Raw genomic sequence first — 24,079 nt, 5'->3', positions numbered from 1 at the left:
TATTCTTCTCTTTGAAAGCTGCCAGAGCATAGGGCTGGGTGTGGAATGCGCCGGGGAGTTCCGGGCAGGAATTTTAGGCCCATGAGCTCCACCACAGCTCTGTGCTGCAATCTTCAGTCATCAAATCCAGATTCAAGGAGCTGCAGAAGCTCCTTAGCTGGTGCACTGGAAGAAACAACCAAGAAGAACAAGAATCTTGCCTGCTCCTACATCCATAAGTGTGAGAACCCTTATAACAAACCCCTGCCCTTCCAGCCCCTCAGTGGTCCCCTCAGTCCAGTGGGAGATGCCTCACTTACTTAGAATTCAAAGCCCTGACCTTGGACCCTTCTGGCAGAGGTCCACATGGCAGCCACACAGTAAGCAGCCTGCCTCCTGCAAGCCTCCCAGGAGCTCTGTATCCAAGGGTGCCTCAAGGCCACAGTAAGCTCCCCTGGGAGCTTGTCGCAGAGATGGGCACCATAAAAAATCTAGGAATTTGTGGCTTTCCAAAAACACAAGATTTAACTGGGAATCCAAACCCCCCAGAGCCTGATGCAAGCATCAACAGTACTTCCAGAGGCCCTTCTGGCTGAGATCTGGGAACAGCAAGTATTGTATTTTCTTAGTTTTAGAAGACTTTAACCAGCAAAGAAGCATTTTTAAGAAAACTATCACTCCTTCAAAGCTTGCCCTACTCATGGTACAGTACCCACCAGAAGGCAAATTAAAAAGGACGAGCAACATTTTTTAGTGTTTATTGAGAGTTGCCTTTATACAGGAGGGACTGGTGCTCTGATGCAGTCACAAGTGAACCCAAATAAACCCTGCTCAAGTGTCAACAAGCAATTAAACTCAATGGATTTAAATTATAACATCATTACACATCAAGAATAAATTAAGACTATAGCCCAGTAGTTGCAGATAATTAAAAAAAAATCCTTGTCAAAAGTAAAAAAACCAAACCAACAACACAAACACAAGAACAATGAAACACACATAACAGTGTTGCAAATAAATTAACAGAGTAGCACAAACACATAATGGTATTCCAAACACTCAGGGTGCACTGCCAGCAATGCTAAAATTCACTGTAAGTGGTGCAGGTGAGCTGGTGCTCTGGCAGGAAGACAAGCCCAGGCTGCCAGGGACCAGCCACTGTGCTCTGTTGCTCATACCTGTCTTTCTCTGGCTTTTAACTGCCTTGACTGACCTAAATTTGATTTGGAAGCTGCCTTTATCACTTAATACCTATGAAACACACATTTTGCTCATTTACTTTTGCTTACCTCAAGTATAGGAAGGACTCATATAAGGTAACTTGGCATCACAGGTATTAATTAAAAATCAGCCTGAAAGCACAGTTAAATTTAAGCAAAATCAATTTGGTAGACAAGTGCACTGAAACAAATCCTTTTTCCATCAAAACAAAGCTGTGTATTCAAGGATTTATATTGGTTTAACATGTGGGTTAGAAAGGAATAAATAAATAATTGATCCAATGACACTTGTGCACAAAATCTAATACACTTTGGTCCTAGACAGCTGATAGCTCTCCAGACCTAGATCTCTCTGTTGCTGACCACAAGTGGCATCTCTGCAATTTGGATTAATAGTCACCCTAAGGAATTTGGGTGAAATTGGCATTTTAAGATATGACTCAAGCCATCATGGCCATACCAGGGTTTTCAAGTAAATAAGGACTTTGCACATTATTATCCAGGCTCTCTCCTCACTGTACTGCTAAAATGCAACAACAGCACTGCCGCTGTCAAATGTGATTCCTACTACTGGTGTCAAATGTGGACTTACAACATCACAGTTAGTATGGACATGTGCCCCAGGCTGACACATGCCACATGCTTTAGCAAATAATGATAAAATTTCAACAGGTTAACCCTCTCTCTAAGGTAAGGCCAACCAAATCCCCATTGGCTCTGCCTTCAGGCAGCCAGGCTGCATTAAAACTCAGCTTTGAGGGAACACCTTCACTCCCACAGCACTGGGCCCAGCTGTGCAAGTGAGCAGGGAGCTCTGTATGGGAGTCCCTAGCCACCTTGTGTGGACTGGCCAGGGGTTCCAGGAGGAGCAAAACTGCATGTGACCTGACCCTGTTTAATTCTCTCTACTTGACGTTATTATATATGCACGGCTTCTGAAGGCCTAGCACAACTGCATCTCAGGCTAAGCAGCCCATCTAGTCTCAAAAAAACACATAATAAGAACCAATACCATCTCCACACTATCCTCCCTCATAATGCCCTCATAAAGTATAGACAGTAAGCAAATTATATGGTTACCATTCCTAGCAAGATGGAAACTGTCACGAGCAAGGGTTTTATGTTCCAATGCCAAACACATTGCATCGTGGCAGAGCATTTCTAAAAAAATTATTCACTTCTCAAAATTTAAGGCACCAAAATGAGCAAAAGTGAGGAGTTCCCACACAGCTTGGTGTCTTCAGAGCTGGTATATGAAGCCTGTAGAGCTCACTTCATGAGGGCAGAACAAGCAAACTGATTTACTCAGCTGCTCCTGCAAAAGAGCAGGCACAGCCACAGGAGAGTTTCAGTTTAAGTCTGCAAATTAATAAAACAGCAGATGCAATCAGGAAATCCAAAACAGGAAGAGAGACGCTAATATACAGTAATGTAAGGCACTCCTACTGGGAAGGGAAAATTGGAAGGCAAATTATACAGGAGAGAATTATTGGACTCAACTGGTTCAAAAGCAACACAATGAGCTATGAAGCTCCAAGTCTGGCTATAGGCTCAGTACTGTGAGTAAGGACATGGACAAGACAGTGGAGAGAGAGGGGAGACTGGCTGGCAACTGAGCGGCAGCAAAAAAAAAAATTAGAAGATTATGATGATTATTCCATTAATTTCTTTTATACAGATCAACAGTCAGCTGCAATCCAGGCAGTGACTTGGGAAGCCTAGGAAACTCAGTGGCTTCTGTTGCTACAGAGAAAAAGCAAAATTCAACTGGGCAGATTCCCTATTTCATTGTAAACAGACATTCTCTATTCTTTTTAAAAACCTTTCAAAACATTATCATGAATCCCTTATAATACACACACTATCCTAATAATAAAAGAAGCCTTGACAAGAGGAGCTCTAGGGATATCCTGATAATTCACTTCTAACAGGGCCATCAGAGCCTGTGGAGTACTGTGAAAAACTTAAATTCCTCATGAAAAAGTGTCTTCCCTCACACCTGCCAATTCCTATCGATCCCAGCAGTGAGCTCATATTGGTACGTGCCAGCCGGGATATTTTGTCACATCACCAACCCATCATTTTCCACCATGTAAGACAGACAAAAAAACCCAAGAAAAGCAATAGGAGGATTCCTACACAAGAAATATAAATTTCTCTTTTCATAGATTGATAATACAAAAAGAGCAGCAGTTTGCATTCCCTAGGTAGGTCCATCTTCCCATTAAAGTCAGATGGTTAGGGTAAAGAGGAAAAGAGAAATAAGGATCTCAATAGTGTCCTAGATTAAAATAATAAGAGTAACAACTAGAAGTGCCTGCAGAGAGTGAAGCTATGGTCCACTGCAGTTAAGCATCCTATTTTTACACTGATAACAAGTTCTGCACAAAGCAAAAGCAGTAACTGGATTACAGATCAATTCCTTCTCCATCAGCTATGAAAGCATCTTCTCTTTGAAGACAACAAATAGCAGATTTTATTCTTGATTCACAATGAAATGGCATCGTTCAAATTCATTTCTTGCATGGGTAGGGCAAAACTGAAGTACCATAATTTCACCTGGGGTGGAGGGAGGGTGCAGGCAGAGTCATGCAATCTGCAAAGCTCCCAGGAACTTTACCAGCTGATGCTCATTGAGAAGTTTGCAGAGCAGAGCCATGTGTAGGCTGTGGGCTGCAGAACAGGCAGAGAGTAGCAGTGGGGACCAGCACAGAGCACTGTTAGTACAGCAGAGACAGCCATGCAAGGGTACAGTGCTGTCTGAAACCCAAACCACCTGCAGAATCCCAGGCTGAGGCTCCTGCTTGCAGATGGCTCCTGCAAGAAAATCGACTGAGGGCAGGATTAAGCCTTTCATTATGCTTACAGAATACTTTATCTTACCCATTCATAAGGAATAACTACTTTTGGATAGGAGCTAGGCATCCCTGAGAGGACATCATCTTTCACATTACAGCCTGCTCCTAGAGCTACTGTGAAGCTGTATCACTTTTCCAAAGTAGAAATGAATGTCTATTCATTTTAGGAACTAGATGGTTTACAACAACACTGTATTTTAAAGTAAATAACATGATTGGCATTGTACAGTACCTTTTTATATAAAGCTCTGGGCACTGACAGGATATCATAACATGCTCTTGCTCTATGTCATTGGTAATGGCAGTGGTTTCAGATCCATGACTAATTTCAGCAGTTTTGCCAACTTCATACTCTTTTTATCCTTTAAATCTCTGTTAGCAAAGAAACTGTACTGTAATACCTCTACAAACCCAGTGCAACTCCAATGCTGTCTATATTGTTATTCTAGAATTAAATTCCAATATCTAACCACCCACATGACTGGTACTTTGGAGATAGGACACCTGTCAAAGTAACTAATATGGACCTTGAATCCTTGACTCTGTTGGTTTTTGACAGTGTACTCAAGCAGCCTTCTCTAAACTGAGCTGGACATGAACCAGCACTGTGAGGTATCATAAATACCAGAGCATGATAATATCAAAAACACCACCATTTTTTCTTTAATGACCTTACATTATGTCTACAGATAATTCAAAATAGTACCTGCCAGATGCTGACAGTTTCAGAGCTACTGGCTTTGCCACAGGAGTAATTGTAGTGACACAAGCTGAAAAACATGGGAGCGTTTTGTTTATTCAGCCAGTACCAGTGCAGTTCCTGTTTGCCTGACTAATTCCACAATACTTCCCCAGTGTTTGCATTTCTGAACACAGAGGGAATTCTTTGCATGGGAATGGATTTGCAAGGAACATTATACCTTTAAGAGTGATAGCCAAAAGCAACTCATTTCACATGAGGAACAGTGAGCTGAGACAGAGACACCATTGTGTATGGGAAGTATTAATTTCAGTGACAAAGGTGCATGATTCACCAGGTTTATTAAGTATGGGAATCCCTACAGCACTTTGCCAAGAATATGGAAAAACCCTCACTTCCTTCTAAAGAATCCAAATGAAAGAAGGATTTTGGGGAAAAAAAGGCACTGGTTGTCTAATGTATACAGATATAAACATGCTTATATATATATAGTAGTTGCACTCAAATTTGAGAAAGCTACTTTTTCTTTGACTGGAGGCTGGGAAAGGTAACCACTTATATTCCAGTACAAGGCAACCCATTGTAACATTTTACCTTTTAATGGAAGCATGATGTACCCTGTTCTTTTATCTAAAATACTTCAGCAATTAGTGAGATGTTTCAACAATCAAAACTGCTTTCTGCCTTACAACAGTCTGTAGATTATACTGGAAGCAAAAATCAGTGTTCCGTATTTTCACAAACCTATGTGAGAGAAGAGGAAAAATACACATGCAACTGGCATTATTCTCCTGAAACCGTATTTGCTTTCTGTATATAGATATGTGTGTGCATATACATGAATGCTTTCATAGGTATGTAATACACATATCACTGCAGGGTGTGGAAAAGAGTCAGGAATGTGAAATGGGGGGACGACAATCTAGCTGCTCATTGGAGATGAACTCCCCATGAATTAAACATACTGCCAGTAATGACACATGCCTCCCCAGGTAAATCCATCATGTACTTCCCTTTACAGAATAGTTTACTGTGTTAAATACTTCCCTGTGTTCCAGGTGTGTGGAGCAGAATCATATCTCGAGGAACTTCACTGTCCACCATGGAAGTCAATACAGAACTATAAATGCCTTGGAGCTCAAAGAGAATGCAGGACACAAGTTGTATATGGAAACAGCAAACTAGTGTTTCACAATTTTGGAGGTATTTGCTAACCAAAATGGGCAAGACCACTTTCCGGACTATCAGTTTAACAGGTTCAGATTAGAAAAACATTTGAAGTAAACTTCATGAAATAAAAAGAAAACCAATGTGAACACTTAAAATGCCCTTAAGTTTCAGACTGGAAGGAGGAGAACCAGCATCATGTTATTACAGACAAGACCACAGCCTCCCATAAATTGAGAGTAACCAGCACAAATCTCAGTGACAGAGCTTAACTGATATTCCCCGCCTGAACAAAAAGAGTAGCAAGTTCCATGCTTATCTGAATATGGAGTAGTTCGCTGGGGTGGTTATAAATATATAAACATAACTGAAGGAATTATTCAGCATCTTAAGTTTGTAAGCACCCCAAATAAGGTTTAATGGGAGATCCTTTTCTTTCCTTGGCAAGGAGATCCTTTAAAATGTTAATGCACTGATCCTTTAAGATAACTCTCTGAAAACATGAGGAAATGGAACCACACGTCCATATCAGGAGGAGATAGTGGATTTAAAATAATTCCTGCTCTATTGGGTGGGTGAAACACCTCACCAGAACCCCTGCCAAGGCTACTAATAAATAAATAAGACACATAAATAAGTAGAAGATTCATCAATTCTAAATGAGCAACAACAACAACAAAAAAGAATGCAGTCATGGTAGCAAATATCTTCTGCCTTGAGATAAAGTCTTCTCCAGAGCTGGAAAAGAAAGTTGGGTACTTAATTAGCTAGACCTAAAGCATTTCTCGTAAACCACATTTTATGTGAGAGATAACAGCTGGACTTCAATGCAGTTTAGCCACTGGCATTTCAAAGCCAACAAGGCTTTACGGCCACTTTGGCAGCTCTTATTCACACATGGTCAGGTAATATTTTTCAAAACAATTTCTGCCTGTCTAAGCTGAGAATTTGCTTGAGCTGACAGCTGGGAGAGGGATTCTCTTCAGGCTGGCCACTGCCTTAAGGAACTCATGTGTTCTGATATGACAACTCAAACATGTTGCAAGACTCTTCGAAGTTCTCGTCCATATTCAGTTGTCTCCAGAAGGATTTCTGCTTCTTCTGCAATTCCTTACGCACACACCTGGGGCATGGTACAGCCTTCACTTTGCACTCAGAATGGAAGACAGCACCACAGCTTTCACACCTGCAAACACAAACCAGTGTCAAAATTGAATCACAAAATAGGATTAGAGCATGCAAAGGGCTTCAAGTGGGCTGTGGCAGTAGGTATTTCTTGACACCACTCTGAGAGCTCAAAGAGCCTTATGCTTCATTAGAGTGATTTTGTAAAAGACACTGGTATGGCCACACCTCTGCTGGTGTCAAACTCAGGAGCACTAAAATAAATTGACTTGAATTCATTTTGCAGTTGCTGAGAATCTGTCCCAGCACTTCTGCTTCAGACCAGTTTATAGAAGGATTAATATTTATCTTCTTAGGAACTAGTATTCAGGTATATCACTGAAAAGATAGCAACTTTGTTTTATGAAAGACAAGTCTTGTTTTGTTTGTAAATGAGGAGTGACTATATTATTCCAATAAGGTACATTTCAGCATTTGCAGAACCAGATTCTGTGATTTGCAACAGCTATGATACAACATATTTCTCATTGAAACTCCAGGCGACAGCTATCCTGGAAAGAGTAAAAACAGTCAACTTCAACAGCAGGAGAAGTTGTTGTTTCAAAAATAAAAAATTAAACAGAGGTAAGTGATATTTTCTGCCCTGTGTCCTGTGGAAGACTAGATGAACACAACTGATCTATGTTAATCAACTGATCAGTACATTGAGCTATCCTTCTGGCATTCAAAGCTGTATTATTCTGTTCTCAAATGTGACATTAAGACTTGAAACAAATCAACTGTTCAAAGAAGATGACCAGTTTACTTTTGGGGCATTGTGAGGCAATGAACTTAATGTCACAGCAGATGATGCCCCCGCTGCAGATGGATGTTGAGCAATAAAACATCTGGCCATCAGTGAGTGGGCTACAACTGAACAGCTGGACATTCTCAGCCTTTCAATGCAAGTAACTATCTGTAGTGATGAGTGGTCACTACAGCCTTGTAACCAAAGAAAAAGGAGGACTGTTAGAAGTAAAGTCTTAGATTTCAGTTGGATAACCAAATAATAAAAGCAACAAAACCTGAAACTTTAGAGCAATCCTGAAGTACAAACAACGAGTGTTGGTTGCCCTTGGTGATTCTATAGGACATCTCGAAACGCCTCACAATTTCCTTTTCCTTTCTTGTAGCTATTGTAGTCAAATGACTGTATAAGAATCCAAGTGCTCATTGTTACAAATTTAGTGGGGTTTTTTATTGGTTTGCTTTGAACCTATTTTTCATAGAAATAAGGTTCTTGTCTTCAAGACTGTGAAGAAAAATTGAAAATGTGAAGAAAGGAACCCCCAAAAAGTGAGAACCTGTGGTCTGACAACATTGAGAGAAGTCCATAAACTAACACAATCTCTTAGCTATACTGGCTGCATCGCACCTGTAACTTTCAAAAAAACTGTTCCTGGTCTGGCTGCACTTGAAGTTTTATGCATGGGTCCAAATTTTAATAAGTGCAGAGCTTTGAGAAGGCTGTGCAGAGATTTAAAGAGGCACATTTCTAACTAGCATAAAGTGATAAAACTCAAATATGAGTAAGAAAAGGCAGGTGAACAAAGCTAAGTATAAAGCAGTATATCTCCTGGCTTTCATGCTCTCTTGCAGTAAAACCTGACTGTTGGATTTCTCAGTCCAACTACAGTCTAACTCTGGTTTTGAATCAAGAAAGCAGCTCACGCAGGGATATTTACAACTTCTGTGCTCAGAGAGTGTGTTATTGCCCTTATCCACTGAAGCACATGCACACATGCTTAGGACTCATATCCCACTGATTTCTTTGGGATTACTGATCTGCCTTCCATTAAATGTGTTTACGTGCTTTGCTGGGTTGGGATCTCCACAAACAGACACACTAATGGACAAAGAAGAGACAGAAGACAGCAGTGTCTTTAAAACTTTACACCACTCTGAACTGACACTAATGGTGATTTTATCAAGCTAATTCTCCCTTGTTAGTCAGCAGTTTACAGTGCCCTGGAAGTTGCTAGAGGGTAATGATTGATGAGGAGTGTAATTTAGTGCTCTTACATTGCCACTCCCTATGCTAGCCCAATATTTTTCTACAGTGTGCATGGAAATGACAAAACCTATCAGAAATTGCTGCTGAAATGGATTGAGCAGGATGAGAAAGGAGCCAGCACACCTGCTCTCTCAAGTCAAAGGCCATCAGCAGAGCAAACAAAGACTGATGGTGTTCAAATTAATACAATTCATTTTTCAGAAATAAGGTCAGTGGAAAAGATTAACAAACTTTTTTTCCCATCATTTAGAATCAAAACGGAGAGAAAAACTGTCTGAACTCTTATTCATTAGAGCTGGTGCAGTAGCTGAAGCTCTGCCCAGGACCCCACACTAAGCAGAGGCAGAGTAAACAGCCAGCCCTGATCTCACAGGCACTGCACTGGCACCAGTGCTGCCATTGTTGGTCTATTCTGGTGCCCCCACCCCGACTGCTGCTCTGAAGACCTATTTTCTGCCTTCTCTAGTGAAGGTTGAGCCCAACAAGCAATGCAGATGACAACAAAGCAGCAGCCTGGAAGAAGGGTGCTCTGAGTTGGAGAACAAAGCTGCCTCTAGCTCTGCACAGGAACGAGTAGAGAGGACACCCATACCAGCCTTTGCTGCACGCTTGCATCCCCTTCACTGACAAACAAAGTCAACAGGGCAGGGGCGCAATGCTGATCTTGCTCTGCCTTCATGCAACTGGCAAGTTATTCCTTTTAAAGTGGTGGGGCTTTACTACTCCAAGCTACCTAAACAACTTTGCTTTTCCTCATATCAAATACAGTCACTCTCAACTGGCGCTGGAATGCCGACCATTTCTAACCTCACCGCAAGAGATTCTCCAGTGATACCAAAAACTCCACCAACACTATATTCCTTTTTAGAATATTGCAAACAGATTGCCTCCTAGTTAATCCTGAGATCTAATTTTATCTCCACATCATAGGGTTTTTTGTTGTTTTCAAGCCTCAGTATATCAAAATGATTTTATTTCTCTGGAGAAATAAAATGTATTTTGTACCCTAGAAAAGGTTCACTTAATAGTTCACCACACTTACTTATCTTTCCCTTAACCCTTGTTGTTGTCATAGGTAATACACAGTTCAGGTGCTATTTCTGAATCATGACTTATTCTTTGTCTAGAGGCCAGAAAGTCCCTACATCCTTTGTGAGAATGCTATTCACCACTGATAATAAGCTGATGAGCCCATAGCCATTCAGGCCTTTCATGTTTCCTTCTTTAATGAGTGATATTGTGACACTGCACATTAATAGCATCTTGCTATTTTTCAAACAGTATTTGAAGACTTAGTGAACATTGCGTGTTGTTTTCACACAGTCTTCTAAGAAGGCAGCTGAAATAGCTTCCTCTCCATTTTGGTGTTTTCTCCTTTTTTTTTTTCCCTCTTTTCTGACTAAATTTTTTTTTAGGTTTTAGGGGGTGTTTTATGTTTTAAGGATATTTTACTTGTATGGAATAAAAAAAATGCAGCGAATTATTCAATCCTCTAAATAATTTCTATTGCACTGGAAATTGTAAGAGAAAGGGCAAAGCTCTCCACAGCCAGCCAGACATTATAATGCTCTTATTATTATCATTACTAGTTACAAAAGAAAAGCCTTTCTACATTAAAAGCATATAATAATTCCTTGTATGCTGAGGAAATGCTGATGTTAGTATCTCCCATTAAGTCTGGGCATTTGAAGCATATCAGTATTCAGTAAACTAAATTCTGGCATGCTCTTTTTATGCTTCCCATCTATTTTTTTTCCAGGATTATAGCTCAAGTAATTCTAGATGCTGCACAACCAATTGATTATGCTCATATTTCTCCTCTGTATTGTACCACCATTAAGTGCCCCTGAGCAGAATCAGGTGCCTGAAGTGAGGGATACAACACAAAGAGGCCTCAAAGACCTTTCACCTTAATCAGACAAAATGAAACAGAGGTGATCAACAGGTGGAAACCTGAAAGACAGGGTTTTTTGTCTCATAGGAACCTTACTGGTTGACAGACTTACCAAAGTGCCTGGTACAAAGGTGGGATGAAGTTGCTGCAACCAGCAACATTTATTAGGACACCTTCAGTCCCATGCACATGGGCTGGCTGTACCAAATACACAACCACTCACAACAGAGTGTCACCATTTCCACCTCACAACAAGAAGCAAGAGGTGAACTGGCTGACTCAAGGTCAGCCAGAGGCTCCTGGAGCTGAGAAGGGCAAAGAGCTCCCCTGTCTCACTGCAATGCCATATTCACACACCACCATTTCTTTTGTAATTTTATATATTAGCTTTCATTTTTTCATTTAAAAAACTCACTTCCTTTGTGCCAGACCTTGCAAATATTTGGTCAAGTCTGCAATCCCTTGAAACAAATTTCAGCAAGGATTTGATTTAGGGCTGAACCTTTCACTGACTAAGCTCTTCAGTTTCTTCTTTCCTGCCATGCAGAGTAAAAGCAGGATTAAATGGGGTTATTCATTATGTTTTCCTTAAATGATGCTAAACATTCACCAATCATCCAAAACACTAAACCACCTGTAAATTGGCTACTGAAAAACCCCAAAGAGCAAACCACACTGACTGAAGTAAGCCTTGCCTGGGGATTCCAGCATGATCACCATTGCACACTATGCACATGTGCCTATCTGCAAGCATTTCTGAATTGCTCAGCTGTGAATATCACAGACAGGCCCTTCAAACTCTGAGCCTTTAGCAGAACACAAAGAAAAGGAAAAAGGACTAGCCTGTGTTCACTTACAACACAAAAAAAGCCCCAAAGGCAATCAGTGCCTGACACACACGTGCAGCAATATTATTCCAGTTGCCTAGGAACCAATGGAAGTAGCCTGCCTAGTGAGGGATGCCCACATAGTAAATAAATGGAAGGAAGTTGGCACTAATATGACATTTATTGAACATTTTAGTTAAAAACCACTGTGACATGAGGCAAGTAAAACCAACCTCTATAGCTAATTCAGTTGCAAAAGACAGTACTTGATAAAAAAGCTGGTATACTTTATTGTTTTCTGTTTACATATTCCGGATAGTATTACTGTGCTACCCAGCACAAACAAAAATAAAGCAATCTGGGCCAGAAGATTTTGATCAGTTTTGATAGATTCAGGTGAAATTAAATTACCAAGAGAATTTAGCATCTATTTAGGTGCCTACATTTCCTCAAAGAAGTGCTGAGCAGATCACTCCAGTGCTTTGAACTAGCTATCAGCATCTGATAGGCTAAGCTCTTTCAAAAATTAGGTACTAAACTCCCGGCACAACTCAGGTGAGCTGGGCCAGGGGAAAGGCTTTCTAGCATAAGACAAACCAATCAAAGCAAAAGGGAAAATTATGTACTTTGAGGCATCAGCCTTTGAACTGTGCCAAGGTATTTCCTGCAAATGCTGTATACAACATATTTCAGTCTCTCCACCTAACATCTATCTTTAACGTTCCCCCAAATGCTCAAAGTTGCATTTGTCCAGTGACAGAGCATCCACAACACAGTCAGCTGTAACTCTGCAAAGACTTCGGCATGCACAGCCCTGGAGCCTTTAGTCTAAAGACTTGTCACTATGTGCAAAGTACATTCACAGGTCTTATCAGGATGGTGGCCAAAGATTATGGAGGCATCTGAGCTGGTTGATACAGTCAAGCCTGCTCTGTGGCACGTCTATTTTAAACTTGGGCCTTCTGGTTTGTATCTCAAAAGGTCTACATGTCTTAACTGATCAGCAGAACAAATTAACTTAGCAAAGTGAAAACAGTTTAGCCTTGATAAATGAATATGAACACAAAAGAGCAACTCTCCATGGTTCACATACATCTACAGTCAGCACATAAAAGGAAAGGAATGGACTAAATTGTTCTTAACAAGCAAGTAACTTTACCAGCAAAACACAACAAATTTAACTGCCCGTGAAAGCAATCACTAGGATGATGACAGGCAAGACCAAAACTTTATTAACTGGGTACCATAATCTTAATCATAACCATGATTGCTTAATTGTCTGATGAGATAGAAAACATGTCTTAATGAATTCTATACTCATTCTAAAGGTAATTTTCTCAGTATTCCTTAAGATTTAAAAATTGTTAAAAATTGTTCTAACTTACAAAACAAATATAGCCACTACTATAGACAACAGTGCCATGACACAGGCTTCCCTTCTGTTGTTTGGTTGTTGGGGGTTTTTTTAATTTTAGGAGAAAGAAACAAAATCTTTTCCGCACATTAGTGAAGAACAAGAAAAATCAGAACAACTTGAGGGGAAGTGCCTGCTTGCTAATAGGCAAGGATAGCTCTAATAAGCCAATTTACAGTCAAGGATATTTCAAGTCATTGCACAACACCTCTAAATATAAAATAAGTGATCTATTATGATGATTTTATATGTTTACTCACTAAATTTAAGCCCAGGCAAATTTAGTCCAAGAAATAAAATGGGAGGTAGATGCTCAGTTCACTTAAGCTACCAGAACTCCAGCAAAAGCAGGGCTCTGACAGTTTACATTAGCTGAAAATTTTGTCCATGAAATATGCAATTAATTCAAGAGGCTTGAAATAGTTCTCATTATTTAAAGGCCTTCAAAATCAAGGTGAAATAGTGAAATTTTGAAAGAACCCTGATTAAGTATTATATAAATTTGGGTAAGACAGAAAAGAGGGAGGTAAGGGACAGAAGAATCAAACTGACTGGAAGAGGCATCAAAAGGCTGGGGCAATTTTTAAGAAATTGTTTAACTACTGAATCAGAACTTTCATTATGATCTGTGCAGAATGGCCACCTCCCAAGAAAAGCCAGAGAAAGTATGTATCATTAGAAAGCTTATGACTTTGTGAGCCCACCCTTACATTCAAGGCAGCAAACTGTTGTGCTGTATTGTTGAGCAGGATGTAAAGAGCCTGCCAAGCACAGCCCACAGACCCGCTAATTAAGTGAACTGATTGTGTTTGTTTTGGAACCGTTTGCCAACAAAGGAATGTGTCACACTGATTAGTGAGAGAAGGGTATGTAATATATGTGTATTCAAACCCTGAGGAGTGCATAACCCAGGTATTCACTCTGTTTGCCCAAGGACTGACAAAAATGACTCTCAAGCAAATAACCAGACCAAAGAGAAACTCCAGCCCTCAAGAGGGGCCCTCTTTTTCTCTCAGTTGTATCTATCTAAAGAATACTCATCCTTCATAAATTCCTGCTGAACATTGCGCCAGAAACTGCTGAGAATATTTTGGAGAGAAACAACCTCTTCACCTCAAAGCTGACCTAAGAGACCATGAGGATGGAAAGCTAAGAACCAACTGAGAAACACCTCGGAATTGTAATGGCCATTGTGAAAAAGGTCAGGGAGGTAGCCAAAAAACCAAATGCCAGCTCAACACAGACACACATGTATATATACATACATACATGCACACACACACACAAAAGTAGGCTTCACTTTTCAAATATGGAGCAAAGAGCTGAAGTCTGCAAAAGATGTCATGCACCCACTTTAGAATATTTCTAACCTAACAACCTAGTTTGCTGGTAGAGTTAATAGCTCAAAAATGAACAAACATTCAAATGCTAAAAAAAAAAAAATGGTCTTCAGAGTTCAGCAGTTCTTTCCTCCTCAACTCACCAGCTTCAGCCAGGGTACCTGGCAGTCCAGTATTGTGTACAAAATATGAATACTATGCTGTAGATAGCAATTCCAGAAAACCAGGATGGAGAAAAGGGAGTTGTAGTACATTATCTCTGTACACCGTGGACTCAGAATAGCATAACTAAATCACAAATCTGAGCTGTTTACTCAGAGCTCTGTATAACAACTGACAAGGAAAGCTGAACACATCATCAGAATTTTCAGGTACAATTGCAAGTCTTCACATGGACCTTTTAGGACTTGCCATTCCATTTGCCACAGGTTACTCTGTCCATCTCCCTACTTCCAACCAGCCTCCTCACCTTACACTTGTCTTTGTAGTGGTCAGTACACCTACTTCAGAAACCTCTCTGATCTTTTAGAGAAGGAAACAAACACAAAATCCCTTCACCTGGCTTTCTCCCTCACTGCTTTGGAGCTGATGGAGCTGCACAGTAAAGTGTACAAGCTCCTCTGTAGACAGACCTTGTCCCCAGAGCAAAAATATGTAACTGAAGTAATCTGGTTAGTTCCACATAGGTGCATGTATAGTAATGAGATGAGAAAACTAATTAGGAAAGGAAATATAAAATCCTAGGGATAAAAACTAGTTACAAGGAATACAAAAGGAGTAAGCAGAATGATAAAATAAGAAAGGGAGCTATCAGAGAACCTTTCATGCTGATTGTGTTTTAATTAAAACCATTAACAAAGATCACTGTCTTTGGCATGACATCAACCATAATGTCACATTTGTGAAACATGAACACAAGTCCCTTCTGGCTTCTAACTCACATAAACACAGGAGCTAGAGCAGCTTCTGTTGGCTTGAACTGCTGACAAATTCTATTTGATTCCAGAGGGTTTTGAACTCTGTAATTGCAAGCTATGTCTGTTCTCAGCTGAAGGGCAGGGAAACAATATACACCCAATAATGTCCAATAATGCGAACAAAAATCCCCAGGCAAATCAAATTTTAACATAAACTTGTATTCCCAAATGTTCCTTCACATTCTCATTAATCTTTTGGGAATATCTTTAATTGCCTTTTATGCAGTCTCAACAGACATCTTATGTTTTATGCCACCTTAGTCTTTATTTTTAACTCAGTCTATCTCACCAGGCACCCTAGATGCATTCTTTCTTAAAAACTGTTTATAGAACTCAGCCACACACCTTGTTTAGCTTTTATCCACTGCTTTGTCAATACATTTTTTCAGAATAAGACTCTGGAAAAACAATGTGCAAACAGCCTTTGAAACTTAGATCAGACTGAAAATCCCTTAAGAGTAGTCCTTGGTTACTTGTAATTTAAACATTCTTAAACTCTTTTAACAGGCTGGTCCTAATTGTTCCCAAAGGTGGGTCCTTGATCTTCTTCCCTTTTCAAATGAACACTTTGGAGAAAAAATTACAACTACTGTATTTGAAACAGCCAAAAAATACTCATCTGTGGAGGAATGTTGTGCTGTCAGATATACTGTCTTTCTGTTAAGGGTGGAAAAAATATATCTCCTTTATTCAAAATCCAAGACACTACTGAAAAAGAGTAGTAACACTGCTGTGTTGCCATATCTGCTTTGTTTCCCTGCATTTTGCTTCTCAGTTTTCCATGTGACTCCTGTCCCTGACCTGGCATCCAGTACTCTACATGATCTGAAGTTCTCTTTTTGTTTGGTTGGGTTTTTTTGGGTTTTTTTGGTGGGTTTTTTTGGGTTTTTTTGTTTGTTTAGTTAAGGACTCACATGCACTTACACTTACTTTGTTGCCACCTGAGAATAGCAACGTAATTTTTGAAGAATAAAAATCTTATGTACACAGGCACAGAGGAATAATCGGACAAAGAACAGAGAACTAGCCACAACATTTCATGGGGAAGACACTTCAGAATGGGTGATGATTGTTTTATAATGAATGATCCCTGTACATTATGGGCCCAGTGATACCAGAGAACAGAAAGATGCCTGTGATCGCTCCAGAAAAGTAATTTGGCTTTTCAGGACACTTTGCAAATTCAGAAGAGCTTTGGATAAATCACACTGTGTGATGATACTGGGGGCTCTTGCCTTTTTGAACAGCTATTCTGAGACTTACAGGGCTGTGGTAAGTAGCATTTCTCATTTGTTTCCACGTTTGCTCAGGTGGCCTCCCTGGAGCAGTGATCTACTGTAGCTGCCCAGAAATATGCATTAGTAGAATCTAGTCCCTAATTATTTAAATAAAAGGTCATGAGGCTGAGAATCCTCAAGGCTTTAATACTTAAATCAAATGTATGAATGACATTACCACATTGGAGTACCTGCTTGTAGAAATGTCCTCAAAGGGGTAAAGGATTTCTCCATTGTTGCAAATCTCACAGATGAAACCCTTTTGGCTACAAAGGCTGCAGCTGTACACATGAGAGGAGGCAAACTTGATCACCTTCCCCAAGAAAGGAGCCAGCTTTCCTTCAATAACCTGGAATGAGAAGACAATATTGAATGAACCCCCCAGAAATAACCAGAATGTCCTGAAGGACTGAGACAATATTTATTGCTACAGAAATGCAGTTACATGCTGTTGATTAAAACAATAAGAAAGTTACTTCCCAACAATTACAGCTCCATGAAAACACAAGTGATAATAGTAGTCAATGAAGCAGCAATAATCTGAACATAAAAACTTACTATCTCTTTTTAAGTCTCTACATGGCAATAACAAAATATTAGTAGTCATTTTAAGTGCAACAATGCATTAATAACAATAAAGGACAAAGAAGTAAATAGGAAACAAGTTTAAGGCTTCCACATTATCTCTGACAGCTATGAATACTGCCTTACAATTTTCACTACTTCTTACTTTTTATGCACATATCACAGTTTTGGTTTTGTTTCTTTTCCTTCAAAGTACAAGTTTTTTGCATGTAGTTTGTGAACAGAGACCTGGCTTTAGCCCTTTAGTAAAACTGTCTTTCCCACTGAAAACCATTCAAATATAATGTTCTGCTCCTTGCCAAAATGAATAACTTCTTAAGTAAAATATTGAAAAGGAACTTGGTTTGGTTTTTTTTCCTCTTTAATGTCCAGCTCTCAAACCAAGAAGTCACAGAGAATCCTGCTAGACCACTAGAAGTGATTAGCACTCCTTGTGTTGGTGGGGAAAAATGACCAAGCCATATACCTTAAACTGCTAAACACAGCACTCATCTAAATTTGTGACTTGGAGACAATGCCTCAATAAGGGGTGCTATTCAGGCAAAATACTTTCCATTCAGACACAAAATTGTAGAGACTTTAAGGAATTCTGCTGCTGTAGAGAATAATGAAGATGGAATAAGGCCCTAAGTGTATATTCTTCTCTCCTGGGCTTCCTGTGGTCTGAATGGCAGCTTGCCAGATTAGTGATCGAAATGTGTCATGGGATTTGACAGCAACCTCTCATAAAAAGGAAAAAAGAATTCAGTAATTGCTGACTGAAGACTTGCATGGGGCTGTGCCCTGAAACCTAAAAGTAGGGAGTTTTGCACTTAAATGAGTGTCACAGTCAGTTCAGGCACCCCTTCCCTAAATAGGGTAACACACCCCTTGTAATTTGGGTTCAGTGCAAACAAATCTAGAGAAAGCAGAGATATCAAGGCAGAGAAGAATGACAGAGAGTTTGGAAGCAAATGCCAAGTGGTAAGGAAATAAATTTGTGTTTCAGGGCAATTTCTTGCCCATTAGCCAAGAAAGCCATAACTAACAAGTACAACTGGAAAAGGAGGTGCATGGGGAGTGCTGGTGTTGATGGCAGGGGAATGGCAAGGGCTGAAATGTGCCCCTTCCTTGCCTTCAGCTCCAGCCTGCTAACAACACCTGCAACAACAGGAAGCAGCAATGTTATTGCTACTACTGCAGATAGGACATCTCCTCATGTCAAAGGAAAAATGACATTCCTATTGCATCCTGGTATAGAAAAATCCCCTTCAACCACAACATAAACAATGCAGAGAAGCTGCTGCATGAAATATGAAAATGAAGCCATGGTTCAAGGTAGAGATACTGCTAACCTTCTAACAGATGGTCAGAAGCTAATTCAGCTCCCCTAGGCTGGGATTTGTTTTTCATTTTGAAGGAAGAGATATTTTGCTTGCAGACTCCACAGTTACAGGGGGGTCTGAAAGCCAAACAAGCTGGGAGTAGGGGAAAGACACAGAAGTTGATGATATTCAATAAACAAAATGAAAGAAACAGTGAAGCCACCCAGTTAGTGACAAGGCTACAGTCACCCTCCAAAAGCCCACTTAGGCACTAATAGATGAAATACACATACAAAGATAATAAACAAACCACAATGCATACAAATTTTCCAGAGAATTTTCATGATATAGCAGTCACCTCAGGCCACAAATGCTCAGCTTAAAATGCCTGGCTAAAGACACACTGCAAACAAACTCTCAGAATCTGAACTAATGTCACTGTCAGCAATGATTTAAAAGTTAAATCTCTGTATTGAAGGAACATTTTATATAACATAATAAACACAATTATGATAAATTTATTACCTTCCTAAGCACTGGGGGTGAATTTAAAACTACAAGGAACAAAAGCTTTCCTGTGCTGAAGAGTTCACAACTGAAGCAAGACACACTGAGTGGGCAGCTGCCCTGAGGAGATGGTGTTATTTGTCCCTCTTTATTTATTTATTTGTGTGGCTTGCTGTAGCACTCTAGTGGGTGGGCTTGTTACTCTGGCCACTGCAGACATATAAGGAAGATGATATCTTCAAAGAGCCATGCATGCCAATTTTACAGTGTGAATTACAGGCCATTTTACTGTATTATAGAAGGAAGACAAAATGCAGCATCAAATCGATGTTATCACTGGTTTTAGCATCTGTAAATTTTGTGTTATTTTGTTTCATCAGAGACCTCAAGGCTGTGCACAAGATGATTTTTCCTTGCAGCCTTCTCTCATTCTTGTTTGTAGCTAATAAGAATAAAATCCTCATCTCCATTTATGCTAGGCAAGCAGAAAGGAAGATTTCTACTTGCTGAAGTCTACTTACTGTCCACTCACTGTTTTGTGGTAACAGTTTTGCAGTGAGTGTTCTATGGCTTGGGAAAAGGAACACAGAACATGTAATCAAAGGTGTCAGAACTTCTCCTGTGACTGCCAGAGGTCCACTGTCAGTCAGTTTAGACACCCCAGAACCATGATGGAAGAATCTCAGGATCTTCTCACAGTTGTTGCTAGAATCTCACTTTGAGTTTCAAGGAAACACAAGTGATTAAAGAATAGAAGTGTGATAGTCAAATGCAATGCATTATTCAGATATCACAGAAATTATGGGAGGTAAAGAAAGACCTCAAGAGGCTGTCTTGGCAGAGCCACTAATATTTTTATCACTCTTTGCAGCTGTATCTGTTCCTAAAGCCTTTCAGTGACGAAGACTTCACAGCCCCCATGCAGTCTAATCCAGAACACGTCTGCTCTCACTGCTGGAGTCACTCCTAAGCTTTGACCTGAACCTTTCCTAGGAACATTTCAGTTTACAAAATAACTTTACAAAACAGAGAAACTGTGAAATCACACACTACAAGCTGCAGAAAAGTACATCACATTTCAGAAGTGTGGTCGTTTAGCACAAAACTAAGTTAAGAGTATGCCAAAGGAACAGAAACCAAAATTTTCACCCTTGACTTAGCTCTTCAAATAGAGGATGTCTCAGCATACACCTGGCAAATGCTTAAAATATATGTCTGTCTCTTAAAAAGAAAAAAGCATCAAGCTTAAATTAAAATTTTGCTGAGCTCAGATTCTCTTCTACTTACAGCACACATAAAGCGACAAGGTCTGTTTCAAATCCAAACTCTTTGTAGAGCAAACAATTGTGTAATTGGTCAAAACTATGGGTGAGAGGTGATTAATGATGGCATCCCAGTCCATAATTGACAGAGGGTACAATGCAGCTTTTTCTTCCTTAACTGGTCAAGGAATCCATCCCAGCATCATTTTGGACACAGGGCCATGCTTATCACTGCTGTACCCGGGTATGCTACTTGGTGACAACAGAAGGAAAACAGTTGTGTCCAGAGGTCCAAAGCAAATTGTGTCTCTGAATACCCCCAGTGTTCAGATCAGAATCACTGTTCATCCCTCTGGATCAGGAAAAATATTTCTCTAAGCTTCCACAAGACAGAAAGCCATGGTTTTGCACACAGTAGCTCCTCTGTGTGTCACATTAAGAACTGTATAAAAAAGCCACACCCACATGTACATACACAAAAGCCAGGCCCTGCCCTCAAAGCACTCACAATTTAAGCCAGCAAAGCAAACACTGCTTTTTACAGTAACTGCCACCTGAAATATCTCCCACCTGAAATGGGACAAGCTGTGTTTTGGAGGAGCCTCCCATACAGGTTCCGTGCCCACACTGCAGAGCATCCCCGTGGACAGTTTGGTTGCAAGTGCCAGAGCTACCAGGAGGAGAGGAGGAACCAGGAAATCCAGCAGGAACAGTTACCTGCCCCACTGCCCAGCCTCCTGTACCCGGCTTGGGAAAGCTCAAGCTGTACTGAAGAGCAAGAGGCTCTTCAAGGCAGAGACTTGTCTGCAGCAATAGGAGAAACAAACGGGGTACAAGTATCTGAACACATGCTGAAGGGCTGGTGGCACAATTATTTTAGATGAATTCTGAAGCAGAGACTTCCCATACAAGTCAAAGTTATGAACAAAGGTAAATCAAACTTTCCTCTTCATATACATTTATCTTCAGTTGGGGAGCAGTATAATTCTGAAGAAATAATTGCTCAGAATAAGTGGGGTGAGGGGGAAATACAGGGACTGCCAAACACCACCAGACAAGCCAACGCTGGCAAAGGCTACAGGAGTCTTGTGCAGTGGGAAGACAGGATACCTGCACTGGGTTATGAGTTTCCTGATTCACCAGGAAGACAGAAAATAAAAGGCAGCAGTGGCTATGTTACAAGCTGAAGTCCCTTTGGAAACATCACATTAATATGATTATAAGGGCAATTTTGTGATCAAAGTTTAACTATTTGTCAGGAGGGCTGCTTGCCCCCAGAGGTTCCCTGATCCTTCTATTCAAAGACTGGAAGTTACTCATAGCTCCCTTGCTCTATCCAGGTGATGTTTTCACAAACAAATGGGCAGCCAGCTGTCCCCAGAAAACAGGAACTGCAAAGGCCATAGACCAGAGCATCCACCAAGCCAGAGAAATCCTCCTCAGTGGCCCACTATGTGCACAGCAGGACTCTTGTTCACCAACAACTTTCAGAAGCAGCAGGTGTTGCCCAGGGGCCTGTGACCAGTGTCCCTGTGTCTGACCCCCATATTTCTTAGCCCACAACACTGCCCTGCACTGGAGGAAAAGAGGTCCCCTCATCTCGGACACTCACTGAGTTCCAGCTCTGTCGTGACTCCATCCCCCATCCCAGCTCCCTGGGCTGAGCACAGTGCTGGCAGAAGTCCACCTCTGAAGGCCCCACTGCCCAGACCCAGCTGTGCCTCCATGCTGCACAAACCCCCAGTCCCCATCACACAGCAGAGAAGTCAAGTCACTTCATCTTCCCAGTTCAGTCAACAAAATCTCCTTGTATGAGAACCTACTTACCAGCACGAAGGAGAGTTGCACAAAACAGTCCCATGGGAGAGAAATGTAGTGAACGTGGTGTTGCAATATATGTTTCATATTAAAAACCAAACTAGAAAAGTGGCCAAGGGAACAGTGGTAAAACTTCTCAAGTCTGTTGAGTTTCAACCCAGAGAGAGGGTAACCTAAAACTCATGATTTGTAATAACTCTCTGCTTGGGAAACAGAGCAAGACCAAAAACTAGGCATGAAAAAAACCCTATTACAGAATTAGAGTTTGTTCCAGTTCCTGAGATTTGGTCAAATTACAAAAGACATTAATAGAAGCCTCTGGCTGGGACTAACTGAAAAGCAATCAAACATTGATTAGACAAGGCAAGCATGGAAGTCCCCTCCTAACTCAGACTGTGTCATTTCCATAGATGCAATATCCCAAAAACTTTAGTGGGAACTAGAGGAGGGATGTATAGAAACAGAAGGACAAAATGAGTTAGCTGTAACCCACTAGTGCTTCAAGTAACACCTGCAATAGCCTTCCACCCACCTATTAGATCAGGGCCACAGAAATCAGTATCAAAGTCTATCTGTATGATGAACTTTCTGGGCAGGAAAGGAAAAACATTTCTGAGGGCAGTAAGTGTTTGTTTTGAGGGCAGGGCTCCTGTCAGCAATGCTAGATAAGAAGCAAAAGGTACTGAGTAAGACCTCTATCCCTGCAGGAGTCTATGTTGTGAATTTGAGTGAGAGTCATCAAAACTCCTACCCTGTCTGTGTATTTTTACCAACTTCTAAAAGTGCAGTAGATGTTTACATAGAATGGAGATCATAATACCTTTGATCACCTACATTAGGACTGTCATAATAGACAGTAAAGGGAATATAGCTTGCTGAGCTTTCAGAGACACTGTTCTGCTCAATGTGAGAAACTGCCAAGGTTAAGGAGTCTAGATTCTCAATAGTGTCATGACATATTACAGTCACAATAAAGCGTTGCTGGAATAATATAATTTTTTAATTAAATTTGCTAATCTGAGTAATTTCTACCATATGATAAAAGTAAAATCTGACACAGTCTGAACAGAAAAATCCTTTATTAAGATCCAAGATAATGGAGAATCAATAGATGAAGGATATTTTAACAGCAGCTATCCAGAATCTAAGAGCAGGAAGATAAATCTACACACATCTTTGGGTAGATATTCTGCCAGCTCTGGCACAAGGGGCAGTCAAACAGAGGCATCCTGTAACAGTGCGTCTGTCAACACTGGCACTTCACTGTGACTAAGTGATCAGGGACTAAATACTGAGATGGGATCTTGTGAAATGTCCCCAGCACTCTTAAATCCTCAGACAGAGACCTGCAATTTCCTCAGGTATTAGAAGCACTGGAGGAAACTCGGGTTATTATCCCATAAAGGAGAACCTGCAGCTACTGCTCTGCCTAAGAGCCTGGCTACCATGGTTAAGTACTCCAGGTGAAGTGGAAAAAATTCTGTAAAACTCAGGTTCTGTACTCTTGCCACTGTGAGACAAGCTAAATTTGCCAAATGGCTTTGTGACCCCACCCTTGTAAATCAGCTTGTTAATCATTATCGTCATAGAGGCGATAAAGTTGTTTTATGAGCCAACACCGAAGCAGTAACATTAACTACTTATGCAGGGGCTGGTGTATTTCTCTGCAGATAACATTTATTAGAAGGCACTCTGTTTAAAGACGCAGGTTTGCTTCATAACCTTCATTTGGAGCACTGAGCAATCTGTTCCTTTTATTCCTCCAGTCTGAT

At 40.5% G+C, this 24,079-nt stretch overlaps 1 protein-coding gene across 2 annotated transcripts in view; it reads right to left on the bottom strand.

Annotated features, from left to right (window-relative positions):
• Positions 1 to 2,572: 2,572 nt before the first annotated feature.
• The window catches only part of LOC116998859 (pleckstrin homology domain-containing family M member 3-like), a 77,211-nt gene continuing 55,704 nt past the window's right edge, over positions 2,573 to 24,079 (bottom strand). Inside the window, exons 7-8 of one of the 2 annotated variants that reach the window (XM_033065002.1) lie at positions 17,023 to 17,180; positions 2,573 to 7,110 (exon numbers count right to left, since the gene is read on the bottom strand). In XM_033065002.1, coding sequence (XP_032920893.1) covers positions 6,933 to 7,110; positions 17,023 to 17,180 — 336 coding nt within the window. In that variant the 3' untranslated portion in view covers positions 2,573 to 6,932. Of the gene's footprint in view, positions 7,111 to 17,009; positions 17,181 to 24,079 lie in introns of both variants that reach the window. The other variant, XM_033065003.1, reaches the window with a different exon arrangement.

This window comes from Catharus ustulatus, chromosome 7 (assembly GCF_009819885.2).
Source record: "Catharus ustulatus isolate bCatUst1 chromosome 7, bCatUst1.pri.v2, whole genome shotgun sequence".
Classification (NCBI taxonomy): domain Eukaryota; kingdom Metazoa; phylum Chordata; class Aves; order Passeriformes; family Turdidae; genus Catharus; species Catharus ustulatus.
The sequence above is the reverse complement of the archived record's forward strand: the minus strand, read 5'-3'. Positions and strand labels throughout refer to the sequence as shown.